Here is a 14748-nt window from a genome sequence, read left to right on the forward strand (position 1 = left end):
AGATATTTACTGTATATGCAGGGTGATTCACTACTCTGATGCCCCTGAATAATTACAGTATCTTTGTTATTAATGAAGTTTTTAACGTAATATTTGGTACTTACTTTTTCACTTCATTTTGATTTATATACAATTTTTATCAGATTTTGAAAGCGGTTTCCTTCACCGGTTAAGGATGCCTGAACCGCTTGTTCCAAACCAACAAATATCTGTTGCAACTTAACCACTGGGATTGCTGCATTTTCCTTTATAATGTTTTCTTTTAGTTGATCAGGTATGCGAGGCTTGTTCTGGTGATCCCACTGCCAAGGGAAAAAGTACCCTGAGTTGAATCAGAAAAATGTAATATACGAGGTCAGTTCTCGTGTACGGCAAGATCATTGGAACACTGCAGGTAACCAAGTGATGTTGATGTCCACCCAGCACCCCGCTGGCAGAAGAACTTTTCATTTCCAGCATTTGTCATGTACTGTATATCAAATGACAGGGAATTTCTCAAATACAGTTTGTGACCGACATAGAACAAGTATGGTTTTAACCCGTTCACTAGTAGCGGATATATTAGTGTTGTTTGAGGTCTCACAGTAATGAATCACTCTATATTTTGGTAAATAATGTTGTGCATTTATTGCAAATAATCACTTGTCTGTCCCCAAACATAGTGGTGGAGGCGTACATCACGCCCCCACCCCAAATACACACATGTTTATGTTTACCTTTTCTTGTTGGACTCGACCCTTTTCACTTTCAGTGGACGATGATGATGACGATGATGATGACGATGATAGTGCGGAGGAGGAGGAGGAGAGGGAGGTATGATTATGATGACTTTTTTTTTTTTTTTCAGAGAGATGACAATTCGATACGTACAGGTGCAGCCTGGTCATCCATCCTTATGGTGTGGAGTACGGTAACGTAACCTCGAACACCTACGTTAAACTTAGAAAAACGCTCCTAGACAGAAGTTAGAACCAATAGTCTGACAAGAGAGAGAGAGAGAGAGAGAGAGAGAGAGAGAGAGAATTACTGCAGAGGCTCATTGATTCCCCGTTTAGAGCATGGACATATATCATTTTATTCTTGCTATCCCCAGACGATTTTATTCAGCTTCGGAGAGACTTTTCGTACCGGAGGCAGTTATTATTATTATTATTATTATTATTATCATTATTATTACTGCTGCTACTACTACTACTATGTGGTAGCAATCCCAGGCCTGTGTGGATGCGAACCCGGTGGACTGATGGCTGACGTTATCCTTTTCACGCAGTCCACCATTCTCCTCTAAGGAACAGGGACGAGACTTAGGGACGTTTGTATAACCTGGCACCTCCACCGCCTGGTCACATCGATGCCACCACGTGCAGGCATCTCTCTCCAGCCTTCATTAACCCTGTCACAACTAAAGGTCCTTCCTAAATTGATTACACGTAAAGCGTGAGTCAAAAATCAGGAAACACCGGGGACAGAGGACATCACAAGATATTCTATAGTTTTCTCACCAGATCTTCGTCCTCCTTAGCTTATTTTACGTAAGAGGGTGGCAGGAAAAGACAATGATGCAGCTCTTTATTCTCTCCACAGCATTTCTTTGGGGCTAACATCATATTCTAGCGTTAATCTATTGGTACATTTCAAGACAGAGAGATGGCAGTTTTAGGCTACGTTAAAGTTCGAGAAGCGGCTATATCTAACCCCTCCTATTTTAGCAGAAAATCTTAAGATAAATAAAAGCTGTAGAGAGCAAAAAAAAAAATAATAATAATAATCACACACACACACACAAAAGTTACTGTACTGAAGGAATTAAGTCTATCTATCTATCTATCTATAGCCCGACGCCCTAATCCCGCAAAGGGTGGCCGCAGACAAAACGCCTCCAAGTCGCTCTGTCACCCACCATTTGACTACCCTCCCCCCAACTCACCCTCCCACCTCCCTCATATACTTCTCTACTCCATCCCTCCACCTCATCCTCGGTCTACCCCTCCCTCTCCCTCCCTTCACCTCACCTACATACACCCTCTTAGTCAGTCTTTCATTCTCCATTCTCTTCACATGTCCAAACCACCTCAGTGTATTTCTCCTAATCTTCTCAACCACATCCACATCCACCCCACAAAGCTCCTTCACTTCTTCATTCGTCAACCTGTCCCTCCACGTCACTCCACATGCTCCTCTCAAGTAACTCATTTCCACTGCTCTCACTCTTGAATTGTTCCCCTCTTGCAAGGTCCACGCCTCGCTTCCATACGTCAGGGTAGGGATCACAATACCATCATGCAGTGACTTCTTAACCTCCATACGCACCTCCCTATTTCTCATCACTGCTTTCAGTGAACCAACAACCTTCCTTCCCTGCTGTACCCTTTCACGCACTTCATCCCCCAAAGTTCCATCCTTACTCATCACACTACCCAAGTACTTGAATGCACTCACATTCTCCATATCCTCACCATCCAACCTCACTGCACACTCTGTGACTTCATTCCTCTCAAACACCACAACTTTACTTTTGTTTACATTAACTTTCAGCTTCCTCCTCCTACACACTGTCCCAAATTCATTCACCAAACCTTGTAACTCCCATTCATCTTCACTCAACAATACTGTATCATCAGCAAACAGCAACACCGGAATCCTCCAAATCTCACCCTCATTCATTAGAGCCACCCCCACATCCACTGCCCTACCTTGCACCTCCTTTACAACCACATCCATGTATATATTAAACAGCCATGGAGACATCACACAACCCTGTTTCAGTCCCACATTAAGTTCAAAGAACTCACTCAGCTCATCATCCACTCGCACCGTAGCCCTAGCTCCCTCGTACATACTCTTCACAGCACTCAGCAATTTCCCCTTCACTCCATATATTCTTAATACCTTCCACATACCTTGCCTATCTATTCTGTCATAAGCTTTCTCCAAGTCCATGAAGGCAGCATACACTTTCCTTCCCTTCTCTAGATACTTCTCCACTAAACATCTTAGCACAAATATTTGATCTACACACCCTTTTCCCTTCCTAAATCCCCCTTGTTCTTCTCCAACTAGCTCCTCTGTCATATGCCCAACCCTATCAATGAGTATTCTACCATATATTTTACCAATCACACTAAGAAGGCAAATACCCCTATGGTTACCACATACTTCTCTCTCCCTTTTTCCTTTCTATAAAGGAACAATTATACCTGATTTCCAGTCCTCTGGAACCCTTCCCTCTTCCCAAGCCAATCTACACAACTTCCATATCCACTCCACAACAACCTCACCCCCATACCTAAGCATTTCACCACACACTCCATCAATTCCTGGGGCCTTTCCCAACTTAATCTTCTTCATCGCTTCCACTACTTCCGCCCTACTGATCTCTTCCTCCCTCCTCTCATCTCGTATTCTCCAAGCCATTCCCCAACCACTTATACTCGCACTGCTCTCACTCTCTACATTCAACAAATCCTCACAGTAAAATCTGATATCTTTTTTCCCTATGTTCCCAGACTTTTTGTTTCATCTGTATAAACATATGGAGGTAGTAAAAATATACTAAAAAAAAGTCCTCTGGCTGAATGAGGTGATGGAGAAAGGGTAACAGGCAAAGGTCAAAATACAAAGCAGAAAATTGAATGACCGAGAAAAATGTTAGTGTAAAAAATAGTTAATCTGAAAGGACTACCTAAAGAAGAAAAGTTAGTCTTAAGAAATGGTTCCGGGTATTCTGAATTACTAGCTTTAATATGTTAGAAAATGACTTGGAACTAAGATGAAATACGTTTGATTGGAAAAACAAACGTTAGCCGACTGAAAAACGTTAGCTTGAATATGCTTCCTGAAAAACATCAACTTAACCGAGATTGCTGAAAATGTGTCTAAAAATATGTTACCTGAAAAACGTTAGCCTATTATGCTAGCTGAGAGGTAACTGCTGATCAAAAAATGCTAAATTAAAGTGGGTTCTCAGTAAACTGTCGATCTGAAAAATTGTTAGCCTGAAAAATGTGAACCTAAAACAAGTTCTCCTGAATAAAAGCTGGACTGAAAAATGTTGATAAAAAATGTTCGTGTAAAAAATATTAGCAGCCACAAAGGTTAGTTGAAAAATGCAAACAGGTATAAAAACGCTAGCAGGGCCTGGACATTCCAACACTACCATATCACATTACTCAGACCACTCACGCTGGGGGGTGGAACGGGTCAAAGTTCAAGGTCGAGAGAGAGAGAGAGAGAGAGAGAGAGAGAGAGAGAGAGAGAGAGAGAGAGAGAGAGAGAGAGAGAGAGAGAGAGAGAGAGAGAGACTGTAGAAACCGACTACAAACTTATTGAATGTGCTCATGGAACACACACCGCGCCCAAACTCTGACCTTGACTTGTGGTACTAACACTTCATCTCCACCAAACCCGTCACTTCATCCTAAACCCACACAGACTCACTGTACGAGTCAGTTCTGAGCCACATCGAATCAAGCATACCTGAGATACCGCAGAGCCGTGAGCTGTGACCTTAATTTGTGACCTTGACCTTTGCTCCATCTACACCAAACCGGATCACCTCTTCAAAGATATACTGTACACACATATTCCCATTCTGGTCCCGTTTTGAGGTAGTTTCTTAACATGCATACGTGCGAGTACTTATATTACGTACAAATACACATACTAGTTCATACTAATACAGAAATATATACATACATTATACAGAAGCCACATATACACATACAAAGAAAAAGACCTGATAACAAACAACGAAACGCATGGCTAAAAGAGTGACACACACACACACACACACACACACACACACACACCGCTCTCTGGCTCTGTGGTAGCGTTTTCGCTTGCCATCTGGTAGACGGGAGTTCGCGCCTCGCTCAGGTTGCGAAAAGTTTCACTGATGAAGTGGGTGGTTACTGTCCCCCTTGAGCAAGGGGACGGATGTGTGTGTGTGTGTGTGTGTGTGTGTGTGTGTGTGTGTGTGTGTGAAGGTCACAGCCTTGCCCTTCGAGCGGACTATATGAGCTCTCAGCTCCCTTCCGGGAGGGTAAAAGCTGAAGATCACGACCATCAAGTGATCCTGACCGACCCGGTGAATTACACACACACACACACACACACACACACACACACCCTAGACTCAGTCAGACTCAGTCCCGATAAGTATGATTTCCTTTCCCTCCACCCCTGCTCTCATGTGAAGTAGGTTTAGGAGCTCACTTCCTCTCCTTCTCTTCCTTCCTTGGTCTTCCCTTTCTTCTCTTCCCTTCCCCACCTCTCCTCTTGTTCTTATCTTCTGCAGAAAAGGGACAAGCAGTATGGGAAAATGAGAAGGATTAAGAGAGGAAAGGGAATAGAAGAAGAGGAGAGGATAGTGGAGGTGGAAGAAAAGAAAGAGAGATATTAAACGCTTAGAGATATTAGACTATAACTGTACATTTTTGAGGATACTATTTCTTGAAAATGTTCTCTCTCTCTCTCTCTCTCTCTCTCTCTCTCTCTCTCTTTTTCTCAGTGTGAGGGAGGTAATCGGACGACAAAACCAAATAACATGTAAGGTGTGGAGGCTGAAGGCTGGAGGGGGTTAGGAAGGTAGATGGATAATGGGGGCATAGTGGGGGGGGGGTAGATCTGATCCCCTTTTCCTATACACCTACATCATAATTATAAACATCAACGTTATAAGCAACACGGTATCATCATCATCGTCACCATTATCATCTTCATTATCGTCGTGAACATTACTAACATCATCATTATCCTTATCGTCGTTGTCATCATCATCATTAACATAATTAACATCATCATATCATCAGTACAATATAATTATCGCCATCATTATCACCCTCTTTACCACCATCACCACCACCAACAACAACACCATTGCCACCATCACCTTCATATAGCCATCACCAACCTAACCCTGTACCCAATATGTTACTAGAATCTGTTAACTAAAGAACGTTCCCAATAAATTGTTGGTCTAAAAAAAATAATAAACCTGAGAAATGTTAACCAAAAACACGTTAGGCTCAAAGCTAGAGTGAAAAATATTAATGAAAAATTCCAATCTAAAAAAATGTTGGCCAAAAAAAAAAAAAAAAAAAGCTGAAAAACGTAAGGGATGTAGAGAGAAAAAGTACACAAAGCAGGACGTGTATTATATTCCTCTCTGGCTTCCAAAGGGACGATTTTTGCACCTTAGGACAAACCCTCTAGACTTGAACAGGTTATTGCAGTCTCTACGTAACCCCTCCTGTTCCAAACGTCCTTCCTAAGCTGAATAATATCGTCTGGAGGTAGTAGGAATAATAAAAGCAATAAGTTATCGTAGTGGTTATTTTCTCACTGTAACGAGGCACAATGTAAACTTATTACTGTAAATCGTCTGGCTGTATAAGGTGTATAATAAATAAACGCAATATATTACACAACAGGGACAATAGAGAAAGAAAAAATTAGCAGCGGAAGATGAACCTGAGAGAGAGAGAGAGAGAGAGAGAGAGAGAGAGAGAGAGAGAGAGAGGAGAAGAAGAAGAAGAAGAAGAAGAAGCACCAGCAGCTCCTAGCAAATATTTGCGTCTTCCCACAGAGCCCAAACTTTCGTTATTCTACCCTCATTGGTATGAAAACAATCCTTAACGCAATTATACGCCCAAGATGAATCGATCACGCCTGAGATCAGATTTACAAAGGCTCCCAGCCAATAAGTACGATAAACAAGACTCAGTTACCGTTAAATATTATGACAGGCCTTTTGTTACTGGTAGGTTTTCGCCTTAATATTCGCTGAAGATTTGATTATGAAGTGTTTGGCGGCTATATGAGTGAATGTAAATACAAATACAAGCCATCCCACTAGCACAACTGCAGGAGATCTTTCTGTTTTCGTGACGGAACCGGGCCCCACTCACTGTTTGATTAAATATGTCGTAGTTGTATGTCATTGAGCTAATCTTAATTATGAGGTAAGGATGAATCTCCCTGGTTACTAGTCAAATCAATCCTTATCTGATCACATCCTATAGTCAACTGACTTGAAAGGGGTTGGAGATCTTTGTCCAGGTCAAGGGAACCGACATTAGTCCCTTCAATCCGATGACGAATTCTTTATTTTATTTTATTTCCAGACGAGTTAAAATACCATGGGGGACATGTCAAAGGACTGGAGGGGTCAGATATAGGTCCCATTTTCTTTTCGCCACAAAGAGTCTCCCAAAAGCTGTATCAAATAGTCTGGGAGCAGAAGGAGTACACTGCAAGAAAACTTACTGTACTGAAGGGATTAAATAATGAAACTTTATAATACTTGGCCGTGCTCGTCCTTCGCCCGCGAGCTCCTCCACGAACCTCATTTACGGTCAACAGCAATACTTCTCTTCCGTCATCCCTGTATGATAGCCTGCTTTTCTGTGACGTACGAGAAATATGTTTCAAGCCAGTCAATAAATAACAATTACATTTGGTTATTTAAGGCCCTCCGTCAGCACTTTGTCAGCCGGTATTACCGTATCACAGGCTCATATCACACAAAGAAAGTTGAAGCGAATTTCTGCTGTCGGCTATACAGTCAGGGACAAAAGGTCGTTACTAATCTTCTGCACCAATTTCACGTTTTGGGAATGCGTCACGTTCTTACTTGACACATATCAAAGAGAATCTATGGACAAAGAACCTTCAAATCGATGAGCATATCTGTATTATGATGATCTGATTTCTGTATGTTTGTTGGTTTGTTACCGTAACAGCAAAAATGGCGCAAGTAGCACAAATTTTTGTTAGTAGTACCATTAAAGTGCTCTAACTTGAAGAATAAAACAATTTCCAGGACAGTTGGGTCACCTGTTCCCGAGTTATGACTCATGTCTGGCCTTTTGTTTTAAATTTAGTACGTGATTTTATTGGAGGGGATGGTTTAGTCCTTGGTCCGGCGTTGAAATTACCAGCGTGACACAAGAAAGAACAGTGATGAGTTTCTTGTATTATCTCTCTCTCGCCTCTCCTTCCTCCCTCCTTATAGATTACTCTTAAAAGAATTAGCCTACATTAAAATGATCAGATTTCTTAAAGTTTGTTAGTTGGTTTGTTACCGTCACACAGAAAAAACTGCGCATGTAGTGCAAATTTTTGTAAGAGCAAGATATTGCTAAAATGCTCTATCTTGAATAAAACAATTTCCAGTCCAATCGCGCCACCGGTTCCCGAGTTGACTCATTTTTGAGGATAGGAAGTGACTTGACATCGAGCGGACGGCAGCTTCTCAGTAAGTATATTTACAGAGCCTCTTTCACCTCTTTCACCACTCGAGGAAAGGGAGAAGTAGAAGTTAAGAAAAAAAAAAAAAAAGTCGAACATGTATTTATGGGTAGAGGTGTACGTATCCTAATTGATCTCAGTTGAAGAAAATCAGCCAGCAAAGGAAAGCGTGAGGCAGAAACGATGGAATATTATGCTATTTTATGCATCTATAGGAAGAGAACTTACCAAGAATATCTCATATTAGGAATATTAGCACCGAAAGGAGAAGGAGAAACAGGAGCTGAAATATGCAGGCAACTTTTTCTATCTAGACCTGCAAGCAAAGGAACATACTAAGTTTCTCCCCGCCTAAGAATATTAGCCAGCAGAGTGAGAAGTAGATGAAGCGAAATACAGAGAAAACTTGCATATCTACACATTAGCACATAACTCCGTCGCCAGTCACATCCCCTAGGCTCCAACTCCCACCCACCTGTTTTCCCACAGGGACATATTCCAGCTTTTTCCAAATGGACCTATTTTCCTCCATGAACTTATTTTTCTCAACAAGTCTGTTTTCCTACGTGGTCTTTTCCAGATGAACTCACTTTTATATAGGGACTTTTCATATTGACCTATTTTTAACCCACGGACCTATATTCCTCAAGAACCTCCTTTACCTACAGACCTGTTTTACTCACAGATCTGTTTTCACCCATGGTCCTATTTTACCCATTGACCCTTCACCCACTGACCCATGCACCAATTTACCCCATGGTCGTATTTCCCTCATAGACCTATTTTTACCCACTGGAACTATTATCAATGTGCATCCTTTCCTCCTGGGACAAGCACGGATAGGGGAAAAAAAACGGACACAAACCTCCATATAATGATCTAGCAGTCTGTCTATCTATCTATCTGTCTGTCTGTGTCTGTCTATTTAACTGTCATCAGACTCCTTAATCCCCAAAAAAGTAGCCACAGACACATCGCCTCCATGTCACCCTGTCCTCTTCTATCTTGTTGCCCGTTCTGCAACTCACACCATCCTCATTCATGAACCTATCCATCCCATCCCTCCATCTCAAGTTAGGTTCCCCCTTCCTCTCTCTCTCTCTCCCTTCACCTCACTTACAACAAACATTCTTTTTGTCAGTCTCATTCTCCACTCTCTCCACGCGACCTTGAAGACGTTAAAAACTCATCGGACGTTAATTTCCTTGTCACAAGTTATATGAATTCATATGGTGTAAAGTACACCATCATAAGTTATCAGTGCAATATACAAGTTCATTTATGTAAGGAAAAAATTTACATGCGTCCACTTCTGGACACAGGCTTAACACCCCTTTCCCTTAGGCCCAGTAACCCTCCTACTTTTCACACAGCTGTGCATGTCACCAGTTCGGTAGATCATTAAGGTATGCTTTAACGAAATTCAGATTCTCAAACTATTCCCTGCCCCAGCCGGGAATCGATCTCGTCTCCATTAGGGCAGCAGACAGCCTCTCTACCGGCTTGGTCACCACCTGCCTTTTTGCCACGAGGGTATCCCCTATATTTACTTCAGGTGAAAGAATCCAGAGTAAAAATGAAAACGGAGGCTAAGCAGTCCAGAACATACAACTCAGGTAAATAAATCCAGAACAAAATTGAAAACTGATGCCATCGATTTCAGAACAAAATGAAAGAAAAGCATTCGGGAGCCGAAAGCTATTGCCCGCCAGAATATGCTGTTGGCCAAGTCCAAGACTTTGGCCATATCTTTATACCCTGAAGGCTTCATAGTGATAGCTCAAGCCATTCATGTGATATAATGGTGCTTGACCTTTGGCAGCCATTTTGGTGACCTTGACTTTGATCCCGAGTGCCCATTTTTGAACTTGGCTAAGACTTTTGCCATATCTTGATACCCTGAAGGTTTCATGTTGATAACTCAAGCCGTTCATGAGATATAATGTGAACACACACACACACACACACACACACACACACACACACACACACACACACACACACACAAGAGGGCAAAAACATTATCTCTCCGCCTTCTAAAGGCAGGTGATAAAAACAATCCAGTAGGAGATGATTGCCAGCTCTAAGCGGATCAGGCTTTGTCAGTGACCAGCAGTGAGTTTTGGTATGAAAAGTTACTCCTGTATGGCAGTACCAATCCCACCCAAGAATCATGGCTCTGGCTTAATGATCTCCAGAGCTTTAGCATTTCACGCGAGCAAGGTCGTAATTTTAGCACTTTTCATTTTTTCTGCACTTGATGACCTTTGACCCTAACCTGGTGGATATAGATGATCCATGTACAAATCACACTGGTAGTACTTATTAACTTCTATAAGCATGCAAAGTTTCATTCAATTCCATCCACCCGCTGTGGAGCTAGGGAACTTGAATTTCATGGAATGGCCCACCAGAGGTACAACTTCTAGGTGGCGCTGCCGGCAACTGAAATGTTATTTTTTATGGAGGTACTCCAGTGCTAAATTCCACCCAAGAATCATGGCCCTGGCATAATAATCTTCAGAGTCTTAGAATTTCGTGGAAGCGTAGTAGTGATTTTAGCTATTTTCACTCCTTTTGCATTGAATGACCTTTGACCCCTGACTTGTCCAATGTAGTGCATAGGTGTACGGTAGAAAGTTATAGTACTTGTCAATGGCTATAAGCATGCAAAGTTTCATTAAATTCCATTGAGCTGCTGGAGAACTAGGGGGACATTTTTTGAAACCGGTACTTGTTGTTAGGGACGCCGAGGCCAGGCTTTGCAGGGTTCCCAGTCAAACACTAGAGGAGAAAGAAAATGATGGCACACTTCCTATAGGGAATGACGTCAAGATTATGCCTAAAGAAGTCAGAGCTTTCTACGCCCATTAGTAATGCTTCTACAGCTCAAAATGTGAAACCTACGTAAAAAGGCATTTTTTTTCGGCCGAATTCTGTGAATACAACTAGATCGAAGACTGGTCAGTGTCCAAGTTTGGTTGGAATCGGTTGATTCTGAAGGGTAGAAGTGCCTGCCACAATTCTCGATGTCACTAACCAAGGAAAAACTGCCACTCTTCACCAGATTAATTAATTTTTAACATCAAAGTCGGTCTACTAAACTCCGTTCATTTTATGTGCCCTCTGTGTCACTAAAAGGAAGGGAGAAATTATAACAACATTATTTTAGTCACTGCAACAAGGAAGAGAGGCTGTATTATAGTCAAGGAAAATAAAAAAAATGGTGGGTTGAGTCCACCATCTCGGTTTGGGGACGGTTATTATTCTTTCATTCCTTAAATATCGATAAGCTTTATTTTACATCCTTTTCATGTATTTGTCAATCAAAACAAAATAAACAGTGTTATGAGAAACATGTAACGATTCTTCATTAAGAAATATTAGCACAGCACGGCTGAAGATCGTTCGTTACGATTATAAACAATAACAAACTCACGTGCGTCTCCTGTTCCGCTGGACCTACTCTACAAAAATCATGGAAAACCGTTGCACAGAAAAATGGACAGTGCCTAGACTGAAGTATTTCCTGAAGTCTAGAGGAATACCATGTTCCGGGTACACCACTGGCGTGTTGTTTTGAGTTTTGGTACGGTATTTTGGAGCCCTCGGCATTGTCGGATTTCGCCCGGCGGTCTTGCCTCTGCACGATTTCGGCTGTAAACATTGTACAATTTTCATATGAAAAACTTTGTAGATTTTCTTCAGCATTTTGGAGATGAAGCATTGTTCTTTTAGAAAGCTAAATTATATGGGTTTCAAACAAAATGTGCACCTAGAGACTTGTAAATATGTGATGAATGCTGTCACACCCTGTGTGCTTTCACGGCGGCTATAGAAACGTTTTCCTGCATTTCCCGCATTAAAGCATATCTAGGAAATCAGTATAACAACTAAAGAATATTATCATGAAGAACTTACGTACGGTATATCATTAAATATCACGGGAGAGATTTTTAAAGATATGCGATTTCTGTGGTCTCTGCATGAGTAGCCCGACTTCCATATTGAACTAGCTGGCGATCAATGGCAACTCTTGAGTTAGTGACGGTGGGAATTAAACAAGAAAGAAAGAATACGAGAAAAAAAAAAGAAAGCAAATGTGACTAACAATAAGGGCAGCATGGAGTTGGCCAAAAGAAAGCAAGAAAGAAAAAGCGACTATAAGTCTGACAAATCTAAACGTAGGGTTTTGGTGGAGTCACCCCCTCCCTGCACTGTTGCCACGTTTCCGAGCTGACCTCGCCATCAGCGATAACCTTGACACTGTTTCCCTCTTGTGATCTCCGTTTTTCTAATACCCCCTATACCCCTGCCACCAACACCCCCTATACCCCTACCCCTAACAACACCCCCATCAACAACACCCGCTATACCTCCACCACCAACACCTCCTATAAATATAGACCCCCACCATCAACACCTGTATAATAATTAGCCGTTGATAATTGCTATACTTTTATTGAGAGCATACATTCTACCCTATTGCTCAAACTCCCTAATCTTACAATCCCATCTGTCTTAATCCTTCCCACTGCCTTCGTTCCTAAATCCCTTAATTGATCTATTTTTAACCTATGGTCAGACTCAAATATGAAGTCGGTTTGGGTGGGGCCCGAGAGGGGATTTCCCTCTCTACAGCTCTGCCTCATCAACCCCAGTACCTATCTCTCTCTCTGTCATACGTCAGCTATTTACTATTTGAAATTGTATATTAAATATTTTGTACTTATTAAATATATTAAATAAGGCTATATAGTGCTATGAATGTGTCTCTTTTTATGATAATAACAATGATTTGTATAAATTCCACACCACGTGACAACGTCGCTTTCCGACGTTGCCAGAGGTCAAGGACACCCACCTCAGACTACAGGTGACCAGTCATTTCCTCCCTGATCTCCACCCACGATGGCAGCTACTCCGACTCGCTCTCGAGTGCTCCACAGTCGGGAGAAAGAACTTATTTACAATGTGAACAAGTATTTTTTAGAAGAAAAGGCTATTGGAGACTTTATAATTCCACCTTCAGGAGCAGTTGCTCGCACTGCCAAAGCTACCAATGTTAGCGAAAAAACAGTCCAAAGAATCTGCTCCAAATTTAATAAAGCTTGTGTGACACAAATGTCACCAGAACAGCTTGTATTCTCGTCACCAAAAAAGAAGCGCAGTGCAACTGTAACGAATCTCGACGATTTCGACAAGCGTGTGGTCAGTAGAACTGTCCTGGGATTCTATGAAAGGCATGAAATTCCTACATTGCACAAGATTTACGAAGAACTCAAGGAAAACATATCTTTCAACGGAAGCAACGAGTCTCTTCGCAGGATTCTCTTGCAGATGGGCTTCAAATATACAAAAGTTGATGGCCGAAAGTTCCTTATGGAAAGGAGCGATGTAGCAGCAGCTTGGACCAGATTTTTGAGAGAAATTCGGCAGGTCAAAGTGTCTTCCCAGAACATTGTGTATCTTGACGAAACTTGGGTAAATCAAAATTATACAGTTGGAAAATGCTGGACTGACACTGCATCCCCACAAGCCACTGGAATACAGCAACCTACTGGAAAAGGACGTCGTTTAATTATTGTGCATGCTGGAACGAGAAATGGCTTTGTTAAAAATGCTGAGTTGATATTTCAAGCAAAAAACAATGGGGACTACCATAATCAGATGAATTCAACACTTTTTGAAGACTGGTTCAGGAATCAACTAATACCAAACATTTCACCAAACTCTGTAATTGTTATGGATAACGCTTCCTATCATTCAGTCCAACTTGAAAAAAAAACAACCTCGTCCTGGAGAAAATCGGATATAAGGGACTGGCTTATAAAGAAGGGAGTACGGCCCAGCGACGGTCTCTTAAAACACGAGCTGTATGAACTTGCAAAGAAGTTTGATACTGGCACAAAGTATGTAATTGACACAATTGCTGAAGAAGCAGGGCATCGGGTCATAAGATTACCACCGTACCATCGTCAGTACAACCCTACTGAGCTCATTTGGGCTCAGGTGAAGACCTATATAGCCAAGGCAAACACCTTCAAAATGGTTGATCTTAAACGTCTTGCCAAAGAAGCTTTGAATCATGTAACACCGAATAACTGGATGAAAGCAGTGCAGCATGCTGAACAACAGCAAGAAGAAGATTCACAGCAAGACGTAGCAGTCGACCATTTCGTGGATTCATTCTTAATCAACATATCAGAAAGCTCGGAGGATGAATTGTCTGATTAAAGATCAGAGAGGACTTATGCCTACTGGGGAAACCTCTATAAAAAAAACGCGCCAAGACTTTTACCTCAGTAGTGGTGTGGAAAAAAGGTCGAAACAATATAGAAGAAAACAAAACTTATAAATATATAAAAACTTTCTCAATCAACTGAGAGAGAGAGAGAGAGAGAGAGAGAGAGAGAGAGAGGAGGTTTGGCAGAGCTGTAGAGAGGGAAATCCCCGCGCGGGCCCCACCCAAACCGACTTCATATTTGAGTCTGACCA

At 41.7% G+C, this 14748-nt stretch overlaps 1 protein-coding gene across 1 annotated transcript; it reads left to right on the plus strand.

Moving 5' to 3' along the window:
• Positions 1–13374: 13374 nt before the first annotated feature.
• Positions 13375–14487, plus strand: LOC145402709 (uncharacterized). Its single transcript, XM_080274679.1, has one exon. The coding sequence runs from the start codon at positions 13375–13377 to the stop codon at positions 14485–14487; it is 1113 nt and encodes a 370-aa protein (XP_080130805.1).
• Positions 14488–14748: the final 261 nt, after the last annotated feature.

Source organism: Coenobita brevimanus, chromosome 58 (genome assembly GCF_032717465.1).
Source record: "Coenobita brevimanus isolate Jiangsu-jjx chromosome 58, ASM3271746v2, whole genome shotgun sequence".
Lineage (NCBI taxonomy): Eukaryota > Metazoa > Arthropoda > Malacostraca > Decapoda > Coenobitidae > Coenobita > Coenobita brevimanus.